The sequence below is a fragment of the Macaca mulatta genome, chromosome 16 (assembly GCF_049350105.2).
Source record: "Macaca mulatta isolate MMU2019108-1 chromosome 16, T2T-MMU8v2.0, whole genome shotgun sequence".
Lineage (NCBI taxonomy): Eukaryota > Metazoa > Chordata > Mammalia > Primates > Cercopithecidae > Macaca > Macaca mulatta.
The window spans coordinates 90,709,940-90,728,739 of NC_133421.1; the positions used below are offsets into that span (position 1 = coordinate 90,709,940).

The 18,800-nt window shown below is 56.4% G+C and overlaps 2 protein-coding genes across 2 annotated transcripts in view; one reads left to right on the forward strand and one right to left on the reverse strand.

Moving 5' to 3' along the window:
* Positions 1-2,304: 2,304 nt before the first annotated feature.
* LOC106994152 (uncharacterized) lies at positions 2,305-18,178 on the reverse strand. The gene is made up of 5 exons (XM_077971060.1): positions 18,061-18,178; positions 17,476-17,943; positions 2,999-3,058; positions 2,774-2,916; positions 2,305-2,680 (listed from the first exon to the last, which is right to left on the reverse strand). Exons 1-4 carry the CDS (start codon positions 18,176-18,178, stop codon positions 2,873-2,875), a joined length of 690 nt encoding a protein of 229 aa, XP_077827186.1. The 3' UTR covers positions 2,305-2,680; positions 2,774-2,872.
* Positions 18,071-18,800, forward strand: part of BAIAP2 (BAR/IMD domain containing adaptor protein 2) — a 79,305-nt gene continuing 78,575 nt past the window's right edge. Inside the window, 1 exon segment of the mRNA XM_077973294.1 lies at positions 18,071-18,230. Within this exon segment, the coding sequence (XP_077829420.1) occupies positions 18,177-18,230 (54 nt within the window). The 5' untranslated portion in view covers positions 18,071-18,176.

The window sequence follows — 18,800 nt, forward strand, 5'->3', positions numbered from 1 at the left end:
AAAAAAAAAGGAAAAAAAAGGAAATGTTACAAACAGTTTTATGCTCATAAATTTGACACTTTAAACTTAATGGGAAAATTCCTTGAAAGATTCAAACTACCAAAGCTCACTCAAGAATAAACAGGTAAACCAAATTGTCATATGTCCATTAAATGCTACCAAACATTTAAGGAAGACTTAATACCAATTCTACACAAACTCTTACAGAAAATAGAAGAGGAGAGAACACTTGGCAATTCCTTTTATGAATTCAACATTACCTTGACACTAAAACCACATGAGGCCATTACAAGAAAAGCAAACAGACCAATATCCCTTATGAACATAGATGCAAAATCCTCAACTCATTATTAGCAAATAATCCAGCAATATCTAAAAATGAGTCTTTATCCTGAAGTAATCTGTTTATTCTGGGACAAAAAAAAAAATGAGGTTTATCCTAGAAATGCAAGGTTGGTTCAACCTGCAAACATCGATATAATTCATTGTTATCAACAGACTTAAAAAAAAAAGAGGCCGGGCACGGTGGCTCATGCCTGTAATCCCAGCACTTGGGAGGCCGAGGTGGGCAGATTATGGGGTGAGGAGATCAAGACCATCCTGGCTAACATGGTGAAACCCCGTCTCTACTAAAAATACAAAAAATTAGCCGGGAGTGGTGGCAGGCACCTGTAGTCCCAGCTACTCAGGAGGCTGAGGCAGGAGAATGGTGTGAACCTGGGAGGTGGAGCTGGCAGTGAGTCGAGATCACGCCACTGTACTCCAGCCTGGGCGACAGAGCGAGACTCCATCTCAAAAAAAAAAAAGATGCAGGAAAAGAATTTGACAAAATTCAACATCCATTTGTGATAAAAACTCTTAGCAAACTAGGAATAAAAAACAACTTCCTTAACTTTTCAAAAGGCATCACAAAAACTCTACAGATAATATCACACTTAATGATGAAAGATTGGATGCTTTCCCCAAAAGGAAGGAAACAAGGCAAGGGCATCTCCTCTCACCACATCTATTCAGCATCACATTGGAGGCCCTGGTCAGTGTAATAAGCAAGAAAATAATAAAGTGAACACATATTGGGAAGGAATAAATACACAAATGTCTCTATTTGTGGACAGCATGACTAGATAGAAAATCTCAAAGGAGTCTACTAGAACCAATTAGAACGTCACGGAATACTAGGTCAATGTACAAAACGAAATGTGTATTTCTATTTGCTAGCAATGAACAACTGGAAACTGAAATTAACATTTTATTTATTTTTATTGACATATTTTTATACATATATATACACACACACACACACATATATATATATATATATTTTTTTGAGACAGAGTCTCACTCTGTCACCCAGGCTGGAGTACAGTGGCGCAGTCTTGGCTCACTGCAAGCTCTGCCTCCTGGGTTCACGCCATTCTCCTGCCTCAGCCTTCTGAGTAGCTGGGACTACAGGTGCCCGCCACCACACCTGGCTGATTTTTTGTATTTTTAATAGAGACGGGGTTTCACTGTGTTAGCCAGGATGATCTTGAGCTCCTGACCTCATGATCCACCCGCTTCGGCCTCCCAAAGTGCTGGGACTATAGGCATGAGCCACCGCGCCCGGCCTATTGACTTATATTTTTAGAGACAGAGTCTTATTCTGTTGCCCAGGCTTGAGTGTAGCGGCACGATCACAGCTCACTGCAGCCTCAAACTCCTGGGTACATGTGATCCTTTTGCCTCAGCCTCCTAAGTACAGGTATGTGCCACCATGGCCATCTAATTTATTTTTTTTAGAAACAGGGTCTCACTATGCTGGCCAGGCTGGTCTTGAACTCCTGGGCTCAAGCAATCTTCCTGCCTTGGCCTGACAAAGTGCTAGGATCATGGATGTGAGCCACTGCACCCAGCCTATTTTACCTTTATGTTTTTGGAGATAGGGTCTTGCTCTGTTGCCCAGGCCAGAGTGCAGTCATGCAACCATAGCTCACGGTAACCTCAAACTCCTGGACTCAAGTGATCCTCCTGCCCTGGCCTCCCAAGTAAGTGAGACTACAGGCACGCACCACCATGCTCGGTGCGTGCCATTTTTTTTTTCTTTAAGATGAGGTCTCCCTATGTTTCCTAGGCTCACCTGGAACTGAGCTTACAAGTGATCCTCCCACTTTGGCCTCCTAAAGTGCGAGGATTACACGCATAAGCCACTGTGCGTGACCTGAAATTAACATTTTAAACATGAGAAAACAGACTTCTACTTCCAAGTAGGATGGAGTGCAGCAGATCAAGGCTCCCACTAAGAACTAGAAAGGCCAGGCAAAAATATAAAAATCATCTCTTTAATGGCATCAGAGAGCTGCAGAAGCAACAAAGACTAAAGGGGTTAAGCCCCAAAAGAGGAGGGTTTTGCAGGATAAGCGGACCATCTGCAGCCCGCAGTTCCCGAGTGCTTGTTCGTCTGGGATTAATGACACATGGGAGATTCGAGGGGCATCTAATCTTGACAAGAATGAAGACTTGAAAGCTGATCTCTTCTTCAAGACTGTGGCAGGACTGGAAGCTGTGTGAAGATGCTGGTCGAAGAGCTAATTTGAAACCTCCGGAAGGCAGAGCAGAATTGTTTACCTCGCTCAGGGCTGAGGAAGGGGAGGGCTCCAGTTTCCAACAGCAGCTCTCTGTTAATTTCCTGGAGGATTAGTTCCTAGAGACAAGCAACCCAGAGACAGGCTCACCCAAAGGGCAGCTCGTCCTCAGCTCAGCTCAGTCCCTGATTGGAGCGAGGGGGTCTCCTTACCGAAGAAATGGGGGACCCTCTCTGCAGGCTGGAACACAGCGTCATCCAGAGCAGGATCTGCCCATGTTTTCTTAGCCGGGTAGTAGAAGTGGCTTCTGCCTACTGAACTGTGCTGCTGTAGGGCACGCGCAAGCACGGAATATCTGTAAACAAACGGGCATGGCTGCGTTTCAATAAGCTGCACTCCCAAAAGCAGGCGGCCGCCCCCCGCTGCAATTTGCTGACCCGGGATCTGGAGCCTCCAGGCTTCAGTGCATGACATCCAGCAATCAGAGACCACAGCGCCTAAAATCAACAGGAAAAAATAGCCCATGGAAATGGACGCACACTCAGCCAGAGAGTGGAAGTCGCAGCAGAGAACCCCCGAACTCTCTGTGAGCGCCGTGTTTTTGTTCAGATGGAGAAAGCAAGGGAGAAAGATTAAAAGATGGAGATTTTTCAACTGAGAACTGGAATCTACATAACACAACACATTTAAGAATCTCTGCAAACCCCAACTTTTCCTGCCACGGCAGGTCTCAGCACAAGACAGCAGGCAGAGGTTTAATCCTGGGTGAGTCAGGCCGAGTTCCAATTATCATGCTGAGAATCACCCAGTAAGTGAAGCTGCTGTTGTCACCCAAGATTCGGGAGCTCAAAGTTGACAAGACATGGGGACTAGGCAGGGGGTCGGGGGAGGAGAGTGAAGGAAGAGGAAACAGAAAGGGTGAGACACCAAGGTTCCCAGCGGTATGCGCGGGGATATGGAGGGACCATGGTCCGAGGCTGGGACCTGGCAGGGGGTCTGCTTGGGGACTGTCAGGTAGGTGGTTAGAGCCATAGATCTGGTGGTTAGCAAAGAGGTCTGGGCAATACACATTTGGGGCTGGGCACAGTGGCTCATGCCTGAAATCCCAGCACTTTGGGAGGCCAAGGCAGAAAGATCGCTTGAGCCCAGTAATTTAAGACCGGTCTGGGCAACACAGCAAGAACCTATCTCTAAAAAAACTTTTTAAAAAATTAGTTGGGCATGGTGGTGCACGCCTGCAGTCTCAGCTACTCAGAAAGCTTAGGCGAGAGGATTGCTTGAGCCCCGGAGGTTGACGCTGCAGTGAGCCCAGATCATGCTTGGGTGACAGAACAAGCAAGACCCTGTCTCCAAAAAAAAGAGAGAAATACACATATGGGAGCCATCTGAGTCCACATGGGAGAGTGTCAAGCTCCACCCTACCTATGCCAGGGCCACGGCTCCCGTTGAGAAATGGCCTTAGGAGGCCTGGGGCTTACTGAGAGGAGCGAGCTCATCTAGGAGTTCCAAAGTTTAAAGACATCACCTGAAAGCAGTGTGTGCTCGCGGACACTCGGACACCTGTCCGCAGTGCGGTCATGGACAGGATAGCCTGGGCTCCACAGTGCTTGGTTAAAGGGGCCGCGGGAGGCCCCAGGAGATCAGCTCAGGGGGTTCCAGCTCGCCCCTGCTGTGGGAGGTGGTCTTCGTAGAGGTTTGGTGGAGATGGCCCTGGAGGTGTTTACTCTGCATATGGGGCTGGGCCTCACGTTGGGAGCAGCGGGCAGCACTGAGAGCTGCATTTGGGGGGCGGGCAGGAAGTTGTCACTGCCACACCCAGGGGCAGAGGCGGCTGCACCACAGCCAGCACAGGGCCGGCGGTTGGACTAAGGGCTGGTCCTTGGGCCAGGCTGGGTCCGGTGTTTCCCTTCAGCTCTCAGGTTCTCTCCAGCCTTTCCGGAAACCTACTCATCTCCCAGTTTCCTGCCAACAAACCCCATTACTACTGAAGTCTCAGACTCTGGACTGCCAGGCCTGTTGGGTGAAGCTGCCTCCGGCCAGGAAGAGAACTTGGAGGCGCTGGGAAGGCCCAGTTTCCCCGTGCCCGGCCGCGTGGCCTTGGGAAAGTCCCTCAGTGCTCCAGGCCTCCGTGTCCCTTTCTACACCATGAGGCCCCTGGCATTTGTCCTGTGACCTGTGGGGTGTCACTCGGGCAGGAGTGGGCCGGCTCCCTGGCTCCTGGCCACCATCCCTCAGCATGGTCTGCCTGGCAGCCATGGACAGTCTGGGCTTCCACCCAAAGCGTCTGCAGGGAGCAGGTGGGGACGTCCATCCACTGTACTCTATCCAACCGCGTCTGTCATGTTTCTCCACAGAGAGCACTGGGCAGTCGAGGGGGTGCAGGGACTGTGGGGCCTCCCTACAGACATAGCCTGGGTGCCTGGCAGCTCGGCAACCTCATTTCACCACCCCCTCCAACCACCTGCAGATGCCGCCAACCTGTGTCTGTCCTCGCTGCTTCTGAAACTCCCCTTGGGCCAAAAGGTGCCCCTGAGTTGGGTCCAGGGAGGCCCCATGTAGCTGAAGGAGCTGAGATTTTGGCCAAAAACCTCCAAGGGGAAGCCAGGTGTAGGGTGTGGACTCCACGGCGTCCTCCAGGCTCACTTCCCCAATGGAAACGGAATGGGGACATTGACATTCCGGGGAGAATTCCGGCTTCTTTGAAAAAGGCGGCGCACAGAAGACGCTCAACACCATCACCACCAGGAAATGCAGATCAAAACCACCAGGAGGCTGGGCGCGGTGGCTCACGCCTGTATTCCCAGCACTTTGGGAGGCCAAGGTGGGTGGATCACCTGAGGTCAGGAGTTCAAGACCAGCCTGGCCAACATGGTGAAACCCTGTCTCTACTAAAAATACAAAAATTAGTTGGCATGGTGTGGGCACCTATAATCCCAGCTGCTCTGGAAGCTGAGGCATGAGAATCACTTGAACCCAGGAGGCAGAGGTTGCCGTGAGCCGAGATCGCGGCACTGCACTCCAGCCTGGGACAGAGCGAGACTCTGTCTCAAAAACAAACAAACAAACAAACAAACAAACAAACCCCCAGGAGATCTGCCTCACACCTTCAGGATGGCTAGAATTAAAAAAACAAAAACAAAACACAGAAAACCAGTGTGGTGAGGCTGCGAGGAACTGTACCCTCATGCCCGGCTGGCGGAGGTAAAATGCTGCAGCTACTGTGGAAACCAGTGTGGCAGTTCCCCAAAAAGCTAAACGTGGAATTTCCATAAGAACCAGCAACTCCACTTCCAGGTACAGACCCAAGTATCCATCCACTGCCAAACTGAGAAACCAAACGTCAAACACCCCTCTGATAGAGAGCTACCCAGTCATCGACAGGCAGGCAGTCCTGACACAGGCCACAGTGTGGGTGAACCCAAGGACGTCACGCTCAGTGCAAGAAGCCACGCACTGGATGGTTCCAGTCCCATGAAATGCCCAGAATGGGCCAGTGCCCAAGGACAGATGCAGGGGAGCGGCCACCAGGGCAGAGGAGGCGCCACTAGGGGCTGGCGAGGGGCCACCGGGGCAGAGGAGGGGCCACCGGGGGCTGGCAAGGGGCCACCGGGGTGGGGGAAGAGCCAGTGGTTGTCAGTGGCTGGGGTTTCCTTTTAGGGTGATGAAAATGTTTTGGGGGCCAGGCACAGTGGCTCATGTCTGTAATTCCAGAACTTTGGGAGGCTGAGGCGGGTGGATCACCTGAGGTCAGGAGTTCAAGACCAGCCTGACCGACATGGCGAAACCCTGTGTCTACTAAAAATACAAAAATTAGCCAGACATAATGACGGGCACCTGTAATCCCAGCTACTTGGGATCAGCTACTGAGGTGGGAGAATCGCTTGAACCCGGGAGGCAGAGGTTGCAGGGAGTCGAGATCACGCCACTGCACTCCAGCCTGGGCAACAGAGTGAGACTCTGTCTCAAAAAATGTTTTGGAGCAAGGTGGAGTTGCCACCGCCCATCATGAATGTGCTGAACGCCACCACACTGGCCTGAACAGAACACTTTAAAATGGGTAATTTTATGTTACGTGAATTTTACCTCAATTTAAGAAAAAGATGTCCTAGGGCCCTTTGAAACGCACATCATAAGGAGTGAATTTCCTGTGGAGCCTCGCCTGGCAGGGTGGCCACACCTTCCCCACACGTTCCCTCGGCAGGTTCCAGGTGCAACACACCGCTGGTCTGCAGGCGCTTGGTGGTGGAGCTGTTTCACACGCGGGAGCTTCTCCTCCCCGCGCCAGCCCAGGAGGAGGGTGTTATTCCTCCCTTCCAAAGACCAGGGGCAGGACAAGATAAGCTTCTGTGACTTTGCCGGGATCAGAGACAGTCCAGGATTCCAGCCTAGTCCTATCAACCCTGTATCTTGGTGCTCCACCTGCCAACCACCCAGATGCAGGGGCCAGCACAAGACGGCCACTGTCCAAGTCTGTGACCTCTCCCTTGTCCCTGATGTCACACCCCCCTCCCACTCGCTGTGGCCTCTGTGCTGGTCTCCATGATGCTCAGCCGCCTTCGTCCCGGACACTGCACCCCTTCCGCCCGCCCAGCCCACAGGCTACCACTCCCAGGCTGTCCACCAGGTGGCAGTGAAGGTCACCGATGTCAAGTTCGTGGCTCGCCCTCCCAGCCCTGCACCCGCCCTGGCTGGAGCAGAGTGGTTGGGGCCTAAGGAGCCCTCCAACCTCATCAGGCGAGGGGGCTGTGACGCCAGGGACCACTTCTCCGGCAGAGCAAAGCTTATAAAATCCAAATGCGGCCGGGCGCGGTGGCTCATGCCTGTAATCCCAGCACTTTGGGAGGCCGAGTTGGGCAGATTGCCTGGGGTCAGGAGTTCAAGACCAGCCAGGCCAACATGGTGAAACGCCTCCTCTACTAAAAATACAAAAATTAGCCAGGTGTGGTGACGGGCGCCTGTAATCCCAGCTACTTGCGAGGCCGAGGCAGAGGAATCGCTTGAACCTGGGAGGCAAAGGTTGCAGTGAGCCAAGATCGTGCCACTGCATTCCAGCCTGGGCGACAGAGCAAGACTGTCTCAAAATAAATAAATAAATAAAAATATATAAAACCCAAATGCAGCCAACACAGTGGCTCATGCCTCTAATCCCAGCATGATGGGAGGCCAAAGCAGGCAGATCACTTAGGTTCAGGAGTTCAAGACCAGCTGGGCAACATAGCGAGACCCCATCTCTACAAAAAACACAAAAACTAGCCAGGCATGGTGGTGTGCATCTGTAGTCCCAACTACTCAGGAGGCTGAGGTGGGAAGATCCCTTAAGCCCAAGAGTTCAAGGCTGCAGTGATCCAAGAGCCCATCACTGCCCTTTAGCCTGAGCGATAGAGCGCGAGCCTGTCTCAAAACAAACAACTCTGGCCGGGCGAGGTGGCTCACGCCTGTAATCCCAGCACTTTGGGAGGCCGAGGCAGGCGAATCACAAGGTGAGGAGATGAGACCATCCTGGCTAACACGGTGAAACCCTGTCTCTACTAAAAATACAAAAAAATTAGCCGGGCGCGGTTGTGGGCGCCTGTAGTCCCAGCTACTCAGGAGGCTGAGGCAGGAGAATCATTGGAACCCGGGAGATGGAGGTCGCAGTGAGCCGAGATCGTGCCACTGCACTCCAGCCTGGGCGACAGAGCGAGACTCTGTCTCAAAAAAAAGAAAAAGACCAAAAACAAAAACAAACTCCAAATGCATCTGAGTCCCAAGTCCAATCTCCCAGGCTTGACGCACAAGGGCAGGGCCCCTTCCAGCAAACCTAAGTCAGCCTCTCCTCCAGCACCTCCAGCCTTTTGGAGACCCTGCCCTGCCCAAAACCACTTGGAAATCACCAACTCAACTTCCCTTGGAATGCATCAGGGCACTCCAATGACGCCGTGTCCTAGCTGGAGTGCCTCAGCTTTTGCAATCCTGTGCAGAATCAAGGTTTTCCCTGGAGCCAAAGAATGAAGAATCACAGCTGAATCCAACACCATTGGCTCCAGGGCCTCTGAAAGCTGAGTCCTGAGGCCGCACAAAGGACTCTGTTGGCTTCTGCAGCCGCAGAGAAAATCTCAAAATCTGGGTGAGAATTAGCAGCAGACTCCAGGGATCAGCAGCCAACTTTTCACACCAGCCTTGTCTCTAGGCTTTGGAGCTGTGCCTGCAAAGGTCACATGGAACCAGTTGGACTGGGGGTAAAATGCCACCTGAATCTGTTTAGAATAATTGTTTTCCCCAAGTGGATGGAATATTCTTTTCATCTGGGCAGCTAGGAAACAGCTAAAGTTTTCCATGAACCTCTGCAGAGATTTCTGTGTCTTCCAACTTTGTGAGAAGAAAAAGAACTTGCTGGGGGAAATGATATTCTCAAGCTTAACACTCAGATCATTTTTTCTCGAAATCATGTTACTTTCTGGCCAAGTGTGCCGGCGAAGCCACTGAGACACGCTCCTCACATCTTTGGAACATAAAGGCCCTGGCAGTAGCTTGCGGCGCGCTTTGGAAAACTGCTTGGCTCTCACTAGAAACGCAGCCACCCCTTCTCCAGGCCCTGGTAGCTCTGGTATTAAGTTGGCTGGAGACCGGCTTGGCCAGGGCCGCCATCTCCAGCCAGCCCTGGGGCAACTGCCCCCGGCTGTGTCCTGCCCTGCCCGTCTCCTAGCCCCTAGCCAGAGGCAGCTGCGTGGCTCTGTGGCTGGGCTAGGCTGGGGCACTGCGGCTCTGCGCATGACAAGCCCGGGAGATCCTTCCTTCCTTAGCACTACTGGCTCCAGGAGCACCTATTTAGGAAAACTCCATTCCTGCAGGTGTCTACCCCCCTACACATCCAGCCTGGCCCCTCGGCCAGTTTTGCCTTCACCCTGTCCGGTTCATCAAGACATCCCGCTTTCATCAAAGCTCTTCTAGCACATTCTGAGGCGAGTCATAGAGGGACATGGGAGTAGTCACGTCTCATCAAAGAGAAAGGGACCTCACATTCCCGGAGCACCTACCACGCACACAGGCTGACTGTGGGCTCCCACTGCCAGTGGGCAAAGGACCCCAACTGCTATGTGGTCTGACGCTGTGCAAGTGAACATCTGTGCAAGTGGCCATGCCTCCCCATTGGAGCAGCCCTGTCAGGTCAGAGCGGCCAGAAAGCTGCGCTGCACTTCCCCTATTAGGGTCTAAGGTGGAAGACCCCTTCCAGATGTCCTTGGTGTCTAGATGGACGAGAATAGCGTGTGGCTCTCAGGTGAGGAGAAGGAAGCAGAGTGCCAGGAAGAGCTGGGAAGGGGGAGGCACCAGGGCACCTGACACTGTCCCTGTTCCACCTCCGGGGGGACACGTCTGGACCACTCAGGAGAGGCCACACTGCATCACCACCCCAGACAGGAGACGGCAGGCAGCCCCAGACTCCCCTGCCTAAGTTCAACTCCAAGCACCGGGGCAGGCGTGCTTCCTGCATATCACTGGGAAGGCCATGCTGTCGCTCGTTGATCTGGATTCATGACGTCCACCCGGCTCGTCTGTATTCCGTCTGGGTGGACGTGACACTGGGCTGCTCCACTGGGAAAACACTGACCAATCATCGGAATGTGGTTACGGACACAGTGTTAGGCAGTGAGCAGGAGAAACTCTGTCCTCAAAGTCCCCCACCCTCTAGGCACCTAAGTGGGGTTTTATAGGATCTGCTGCAAGAAGATACAAAGTGAGATTTTAGGGCCCAAGACAACATTTCAAAATCTGGCTTTAAATAAACATGGAATAAAAGAGAGAGAGAGCGCGAGCGAGAGTGAGAGCCCGGAGCCTCCAGCAGCTGAAATTAGAAGCAGCCAGCCCCGGGCAGGGAAGCCATCTGCGCCGCGCCGAGCAGCATGGAAACGTCTGGGCCCTCCCTGACGGCATGCGAAGCGGCACCCGCAGGTACAGCTCTCCTGTCTCCCGTCTGCGGGGACCTGCGGGAACACACTGAGGTCTTGTTTTCCAGGTGTCCTCCAATTTCAGATTCTGAAGAACAGATTCCCTCTGCTCCCTCCAGAAATACCTTTTAGATTACTTTCAAGGCAATTTAAGTCATTTAAGAGGCAGAGTGATAAGAAAACAAAGACAACATTTCAGGCGGTAAATGAAGACTAATTATACTGAGCGTGAAGCAAAGTTCGTCTTCGTCTTTGCTCAGGGCGGTTGAGCCTGAGAACGGCCCCCAGTGCCCAGAGGGCCCAGGTGAGGGGCTCGTGCACCTGCCCCTCACCTGGCTGCTCAGTGCCTTCTTCCTGCTCACCCAGTCACTGGCCATTCCCCCATGCTGGGTTCAGAAGATGGCGAATGGGCCCAGGACTGGGGCGGGCTCCCACCCCTGCCCGGGGTGGTGCTGCGTCGTGGGTGCCCGTGTCCCTCCTCCCCCTCCAACCTGCCCAGCTCCGGACGCATGGCTGAAGCAGCCAGCTCGGCCAGTTCATCCCTGCGCCACATACGTCCTTCCTCCAGCCCCAGACCCCAGCCTCACCTGGGCCGGTGCAGGAGAGCCCAGCTATGCTGGGTGAGCTTCAGGCTTTCACCTGCCCGAGTTATTTAAATCCACATTGTCAGCTAATGTATTCTAATAAGCAAGTGGGTGACCAGGCTGGCAGGCTCCGGATGACGCTGACATATAACAAGGCGGGAGGAGTACGGAGCGAAACTCTGAGACTCACTTGCGCCCCGGTGCTCACCCCCGCGCTGCCTCCCACAGGCACCTGGAGTCACGCCACGCGATGTGCGCTGGATTATATAAGGGGGCTTGTTGCTGGGGAACCTCTCCCCGCCCACCCCCACCAGGGCAGGCTCTGGAGGGAGGCCACATCTCCTCTGTCCCCACCACCCTCAGGAGGCAGCCCCTCCGGCCCTTCTGGCCCGGTCTGTAGGGAAGCTCTGTGGAACTCTCTAGGCTGCCTCGCTTTGAAGGCTGAGGCTGGACCACGGCAACACAGGGTCAGGAAGGGCCCTAGAGGCCATGCCCACACTCCTCTGTTGGTGTGGAGCTAAGAGCAGGCACGGTCTCCCTGCCTTGCAGACAGTGGTCTCAGCCCATCCTCCAGAACTTCCTCCCCGTCACGGGCCACGTACTCTCTGCAAGAGGAGAGAGGGGACATCAAATGCCTGGACAGGCAGCAGTGCACCTCCCTGGCTAAGGCCAGAAGTCTGGCCAACACTGTGGCTGCAGGACAGCCGTGAGCCACGCTGGGTTGTGGGCACCAAACCCAAGGCACCATCTGCCAAGGAGGCCAGGCGAGAGCCACGTCTGGGGTGGCAGAAGGGCTGAGCCGCCTGCTGGACCCTCGTGCCTCATGGCCTCAGCTCCACTGTGGGCAGTCCAGCTGCAGCCACAGACGGGGGGAGGGGTGCGGGCCCACATGCCTGTCCTCAGGATAAGGGGCCAGTCCACACGGTGCTGGCCCCCGGGGCTCTCCGTGACCAGCAGCACCAGACAACAGGGGCAACTGCTCCATCCACTGACCCCACAGTGGAGAGTGGGGACCTGGGGGCCAGGACGAGATTCCAGGGTGAGGCACAGGCTCGGACCCCTGCAGGCCAAACTGGAGGCTTGTGCAAGGTCACTGCCCACTCCCATGACAACCTTAACTCTAGCATGTTTTACATTCATGCAGTGGTTACAAAGATACCCCCACCACCCAGCCCAGTTTTCTCTTTGGTGACATCTTGCATCAGTCCATGCGCTGATGACGATCAATGACTCGATGCTGCTACGTTATTATTAACTAAAACCCATACTTCACTCATATTTCCTCAGTTTCCCTCCAGCGTTTTCTTTTTCTCCCAGGACCCCATCTAGGATCCCACATGACATTTAGGGATCAGCTATCTTCAGGTTCCTCTAGGCTGTGACAGTTTCTCAGACTTTGCTTGGTTGTATTTTTTTTGTTTTGTTTTGAGACGGAGTCTCACTCTGTCACCCAGGTTGGAGTGCTGTGGCGCCATCTCGGCTCACTGCAACCCCTGCCTCCTAGGTTCAAGCGATTCTCCTGCCTCAGCCTCCTGAGTAGCTGGGACTACAGGTGCCTGCCACCATGCCCAGCTAATTTTGGTATTTTCAGAGGTGGTATTTCACCATGTTGGCTAGGCTGATCTCAAACTCCTGACCTCGTGATCTGCCCGCCTTGGCCTCCCAGAGTGCTGGGATTACAGGCGTGAGCCACTGCGCCCGGCCCACTTTCCTCAGTTTTGATGACTTGGGCAGTTTTGAGGAGAGCTGGTTTTTTGTAGAGTGTCCCCCTGTTGGAATTTGCCTGATGTTTTTCTTTTTTTGAGACAGGGTCTTGCTTTGTCACCAAGGCTGGAGTGCAGTGGTGTGATTATGGCTTACTGCAGCCTTGACCTCCTGGGCTCAAGTGATCCTCCCACCTCAGCCTCCAGAGTAGCTAGGACCACATGCATGTGCCATCACGCCCAGCTAATTAAAAAAAATTTTTTTTGTAGAGATGGGGTCTTACTACTTTGCCCAGACTGGTCTTGAACAATCCCCCCCCGCCCCCCGGCCTCCCAAAGTGCTGCGATCACAGGTGTGAGCCACCGTGCCCGGTCTACTGGTGTTTTTCTGATGCTAAGACAAGGGTTATGGGTCTGGGAGGAAGAGCCCAGTGGGGAGGCACCCCCGTCGCATCTGCCCGCGTGACCTCTCAGTGGTGGTGCCAGCCTTGACCTCTGGGCTGAGACAGTGGGTCGGGCTCTGCACTGTGGAGATGCCTTGCCTACTTCCCACACTGTGGTCTCTGGAAGGAAGTCACCATGTGCAACCCACACAGAAGGGGCACGAGCTGGGGCCCCTCCCTGCACCTCTTACTTTATTTAGAGATGAAATTTTGCTCTTGTCGCCCAGGCTGGCGTGCAGTGGCACAATCTCGGCTCACTGCAACCTCCACTTCCCGGGTTCAAGTGATCCTCCTACCTCAGCCTCCCAAGTAGCTGGGATTACAGCTGCCCACCACCACGCCTTTTTGTATTTTTAGCAGAGATGCGGTTTCACCATGTTGGCCAGGCTGGTTTCGAACTCCTGACCCCAGTTGATCCACCTGCCTCAGCCTCCCAAAGTGCTGGGATTACAGGCGTGAGCCACTGCTCCTGGCCGGGCCCCTTCCTTTTAAATGTCAGCCTCTGGAGTGACCATCTGTGTCGCGTTGGGAGCTCTTCAGAATGTCCCATCCAGTTGTTGATGATTCTCTGCACTATTTATGTTGCTTTATGCCTGAACTCCTCCCAACAACGCTCTGCCCTCCACTAAGCAGGGGCTCAGAGAGGCTGTGACACCTGTCCCCAGCAACCAGTCATCTAGCACAGTGGCACCCGGGCCCGCCTATGCCAGATGATGTCCCCTCGGCACTGCCCACCCCCTACTGCCATTGGTGAAGAACCCGGGAGCCCGTCCAGCCCATCCAGGAAGCAAAGAAATGGTGCTCCGGACACCATGCCGACAGCTTCACCCGCCGACCCTAGCCAGGCCCAGCCACTCCCACAGCACCTGGCACGGAGTGGGAAGCAAGCAAGGGCAGGCGGGGAGAGAACAGCCTCCTGGCTCTGCCCCAGACGCCTGTCCAACAGCACTCCAGTGCCTTCCGGTCTCTCCCGCTCTGGAACTTTCTGGTTACTGATTACAAGTGCTTTAATCCAGGAATGAAATGAAGGAAGAGGAGTTCTGATTGGGTGGACCCTTCTCTTGGAGAGAAGGCAAAGCTGCCAGGCAGAGGGTGGGAGGGAGAGGAAGAGGAGAGAGGAAGCTCCCTTGACAGGCATAAAATGTCCCCATGATTGCGCACAAGTGGCTACTCTCAGGCCACATTCAGCCGAGGCCGGCTGAGGCTGGTCAGGAAGAGGGAGACGGAAGTGAAAGCGGGTTCAAGTTTTGCTAGGTGGTCACCTCGGAAAGGGCTCCTTCTGCTTAGCAAAACTCCTCAATCCTTCGCCTGGCTTGCCAGGAGAACAGCTTGCTTGAAAAGCAAAGGCTGTCATCCTGTAATTAAATCTGAGACCCCCCCCCATGTGACGTTGAGATGAAGCCACTTACATAACTCAACTAAAAATAAGCTGATGAAGGCTGCACACTTCCACTCTCTGCCTCCAGCCCTCCTCTCCCCAGCGGTCCATCGTGCTGGCTGACCCACGGTCCGCGTCGCCCGCTGTGGCATCAGGTTCTTGTCTGAAGTCACTCCTGCCTCCGGCCCCACTCGGCACCCTGTGTGCATGAGGGCCCATCGCTGGTGCCCTGGCTGCAGACCCCTGGCTCAGAGCTGGGGTGCCGAGGATCCCCCGGCCCGCCCAGGCGAGGGCTGACGCTCACGAGAGGAGACCTGCTGGGTACTGGCTCCGTCTGCCTCCTTCTCAGTGACTCTGGATGAGCTGCTCATTTACAGAAACCTGCTCCCACCCCCACCCCCCAGTCTGGATTTGCGAAACCTACCCCACCCCACCCCCAGTGCGGGAAGAAGGTGACCCTGGTCTGGGTGGGGACAGAGCATCTGGGAGGGGGTGGTGGCTGGCAGTCTCGGCGGCTGGCGACACCTCTTCCGCTCTTCCTTCCTGGGAGGAGGCGGGCAGGGCGAAGCCTCCCCGCTCAGTCCATGGGATGAGTTCGGGACGTCTCGTAGAGGCGTGGGTGAGATCCCAGGTCTGGGCCACAGTTTCTAGCCACGCTCCCCAACCTTCAGGCAAGCAGTCAGGTTCCACAGCTACCCCACCACACTCTCAGAGTCGAGGGGAACAGGAAGAGGCGGTGGTCTGTGAACACCTCCAAAATAAAATGCGTCGGGACAAGAGTGCCCTCCTAACTCCACCTGGAGCTGGCGTCAGGGCGATCTCTGGATGCCCAGCCCATAAGCCTGGCCTGTCTCTTCCTGGAACCTTTGTTACTCAACCCCCCAGCCCCCTACACCCTTTAGAAAGGCTTCCGCATCAGTGCAAAAGGCCTCACAGGACGCTGGTGAAGGCAAGCACGGAGTGCCCGGGGAACATCCTCGGTGGAGACCTTCCTGGAGACCACTGGTGCAGGGCAGATGCCAGGCGGGCACCGAGTTCCTTGCCCTTATTCTCCATTCCTACGTATGAGGACCTCACCACGTCCTGCTCTGCGCCTGTCATCAGCTGCGGTGCGTCTTCTCAGGCGCTGAGCTGGTCACCTCCATGTATGGCAGGTGTTCTGATAACCCTCTTCTCAGGGAAGGCCTCCGGCCCGCATTCAGCCGCTTGCCCAGCTGCCAGGTGGAGGGAGCAGGCCCAGGCACTGAGACTGCTGAGCCACTGGCCACCTGGAAAGCAGGCTGGGCTCTGAGTCGGTCACCGAATGTGAACGTGACTATCCCCTTGGACAGGAGTAGCGCGATGATGAGCAGGCCTGCCCAGGAAGTAACGCTGGGAGCTTCTAGAAGTTGGAGCGGGACCCAGGACCGTGGGAGCTTTTCCGGAGGGGCCTACCTCTGCTGTGTTGCAGCTGATAGGAGCAGCAGGGCCTGGAGAAGAACTGTCCCCAGGCTGACTCCCCTCTTGGAGTGAGGAGACCTCCCGTGTTTGCCTGCCAGCCTCCATCTGTCATCTTGGTTCCAGCCATTCAACTTTCCTCCAGGCAAGCAGGGCTGCTCTACCCCCACCTGCTCCGTGTTGGCCCCAGACCCAGTTCAGGCCAGTGGACGTCAGTTCTAGGGCTGCGTGTGAGGTCGGTGGGTGCAGAGAGCACAGCAGGAAGCTGGCCTAGACAGAAGGGGGTCAGGGTCAGTGGAGATGCTCTTACCTTCAGGTAAATTTGTTAGGGCCAGTTTGAGCGAGCTTTCTGTCATTTGCCACCAAAAGAATCCTAGAAAATAAATATACAGGGATCTTCCCCCAAACACTGGAGACAATAAAGAAAAAGGAAGCAGCCAGGGCCAGAGCTGGAAGGAAATTCAGCTGGAGGAGAGGAGGCGCGGGGCTGTGGTGGGAGGGAGGCAACGCTTCCTGAATCTTACTTCCCTGGTCTTTCCATCCGCATGAGCCCGTGCACTAGCCCCTGCCGATGTCTGGGGGTCTGCCGGCCAGCCAACATAGCTGGGTCTCCCCCAGGGGCCTGACTCGTTGAAGGAATGAATGAGTGACTGATTTTCCAGGGATGGGAGGCTGGGAGAGTGTGAGGTTTCATTAAAGGGAAGCGCTCAGATCTGGTGTTTTACATGTAAAGCAAATAATTCCTCTACGTTAGCCTAATTTATGTAAATATTTCTCCAAAGGAATTGTACTGGGAGACCTACGTGCTAACTCGGCCAGCTTCCCCCGCAGAATCTCCCCTTGGGACGAACCTTAAGCAGGACCCTTCCTAAAAACTGGAGGCGGCTCCGACTCCCCTATTCCTCCTACGAGGTTCCGCCACCCCCCAGGGTTTTCCACCTCCAGAGAGTCCTCCGGGGCCCCCGTTTCCTACTGCCCTCGACCCTGCCTTCCCCAGAGACCCCTTCCCCCAAGTAAACTGCCTCCAACGAGAATCTTCTGCCAGCACGAGGGTCCTCCCCTTCCCTAAGGGTCGCCCTGTCCCGAGGACTTCCAATGGGAAACTCCCTTATCCCCTCTCCAGATCCTCCTTCCCACGGCCCTCCCCTAAGATCCTCTTCCCCAACCCTCCTCCCCTAGAGTCCTCCCCTCTCCAGAATCCCAGGCCCAAGTCCCCAAGCGCTGTCTGCCTGTCTAGGGTCCTCCCCAGAGTTCACCTTCTGCAGGATCCTCCCTCCAACTCCTCTCCTCATGATGCTCCCCCGAAATCCTGCTTCTCCAAGTCGTCCTCCACTCCAGGGCCGAGCTCTCTCCAGGGTCCTCCTGCAGCACCCCCCTCCCCTAGGGTTCTCCTCTCTGCCCCGAAAGGCCGGCCGGGGGGTCGCCGCCCGCCCGGCGGGCTTACCGGCGAAGCGGTGGGGTCGGGGCCTCTCCCACCTGTAAACCCGGCCCGCGGCGTCCTGCGTCCGAGCCGCTCGGGTCCCCTCCCCGCAGCGCCAGGCCGTGACCCGGCGGGCCAGCCGCCCGCCCCGAAGTGCCACTTCGCGAAGTGCCGCCTCCACGCGCGCTCGCCGCCGGCGCCCCCCGCTCTCCTCCCCGCACCTTCTGCTCCTTCTTCCTGCGCCACCCCGCCCCCGCTTCCCCGCCCCCAGCCCGGCTGTTGCCGGGCCCCCCTCAGGCTGCTCCCTGGGCCCCAGCGCGCGCCGCACCTCCCCCTTCTCCCCCAGGATCGACGCCGCCACCGACCAATCGCTGCCTGGAGTCGGCCACCAGGCCCCGCCTGCGATCCCGCCCCCCTCCCCCGTCTCCGGAACCCACCAATGGAAAGGGCGGTGCGGGGGCGGGGCCTGGTGGTTGCCTAGCAGCGGCAGCGCTGGGCGGGGGCGGGTAGTCGGGGGCGGTGATGCGGGAGCGACGGGGGCGGGACGCAGGGGCGGGGACTGCCGCAGGGCGGGGCCTCAGGCGGCTATAAAAGTGGCCGCCGCCGGACAACGGGCTCTGTGGTTCGGGTAAGCTTTCCTCTTCGTGTTGCTGCTTCTGCTGCTGCTGCCGCCGCCGCCGCTCGCGCCCCCGCTCCGGTCTGTGGTGCCGCCGGGACCCAGGACCATGTCGCTGACTCGCTCAGAGGAGATGCACCGGCTCACGGAAAATGTCTACAAGGTGAGCCCCGCCGGCGCCAAGCTGAGCCTACTCCGGGTGCGCCCGGGTCCCGCGCCGCCCGCGCGCCCAAGCCCGACCGACCAGGGCGGCCCTGGGGCCGCGCGCGGGGCCAGGAGGCTAGGACTTCGGGGGTCTTCCCGGCGCAGCCACCCAGGCCCCGGGCTGCGGGGGTGGTGAGCCCGGCGCCGGCAGCTCACGGGTGGTCGCCCCCTCCCGGCCGCCCCCACCCCATGCCCGCCGCGGCCTGGCCCGTCCCCAGGCCCAGGGAGCACTCCCCGCCCCGACGGCCCTTCTCGGCCCCGCGCTCCTCTCCGCGCGCCTGACTTGGCGTCGGCAGGAACGGAGCCGCGCTCCGGGCCCCGGGAGCCCTCGGACCTGTCCGGGTCGTAGCACACCCGGGCGGGGCCGGGGCGGCGGGGGCGGCGGGGGCGGCGGGCCCAGGGGCTGCGGCGCCGGGACGGCGTGGGGGCTGCCTGAAGGCCGCGGCTGGCGCGCTGGCACCGTGGGGCTTTTCCAGGCGCGGTTGCGCGAGCCTCGGGCACTTCCTTCTCAACAGGCTTTCCCTTTCCA

Excerpts from the sequence above, each read along its gene's own strand:
- LOC106994152 (XM_077971060.1), bottom strand. The coding sequence starts at position 18,178 with ATGGTCCTGGGTCCCGGCGGCACCACAGACCGGAGCGGGGGCGCGAGC. Across the intron at positions 17,944-18,060 it reads CCCGAACCACAGAGCCCGTT|CGCTGCCGCTGCTAGGCAAC; the intron begins GTCCGGCGGCGG and ends GCCCCCGCCCAG. Across the intron at positions 3,059-17,475 it reads CCGACCCCACCGCTTCGCCG|GCGCTGTGGTCTCTGATTGC; the intron begins GTAAGCCCGCCG and ends TGTTGATTTTAG.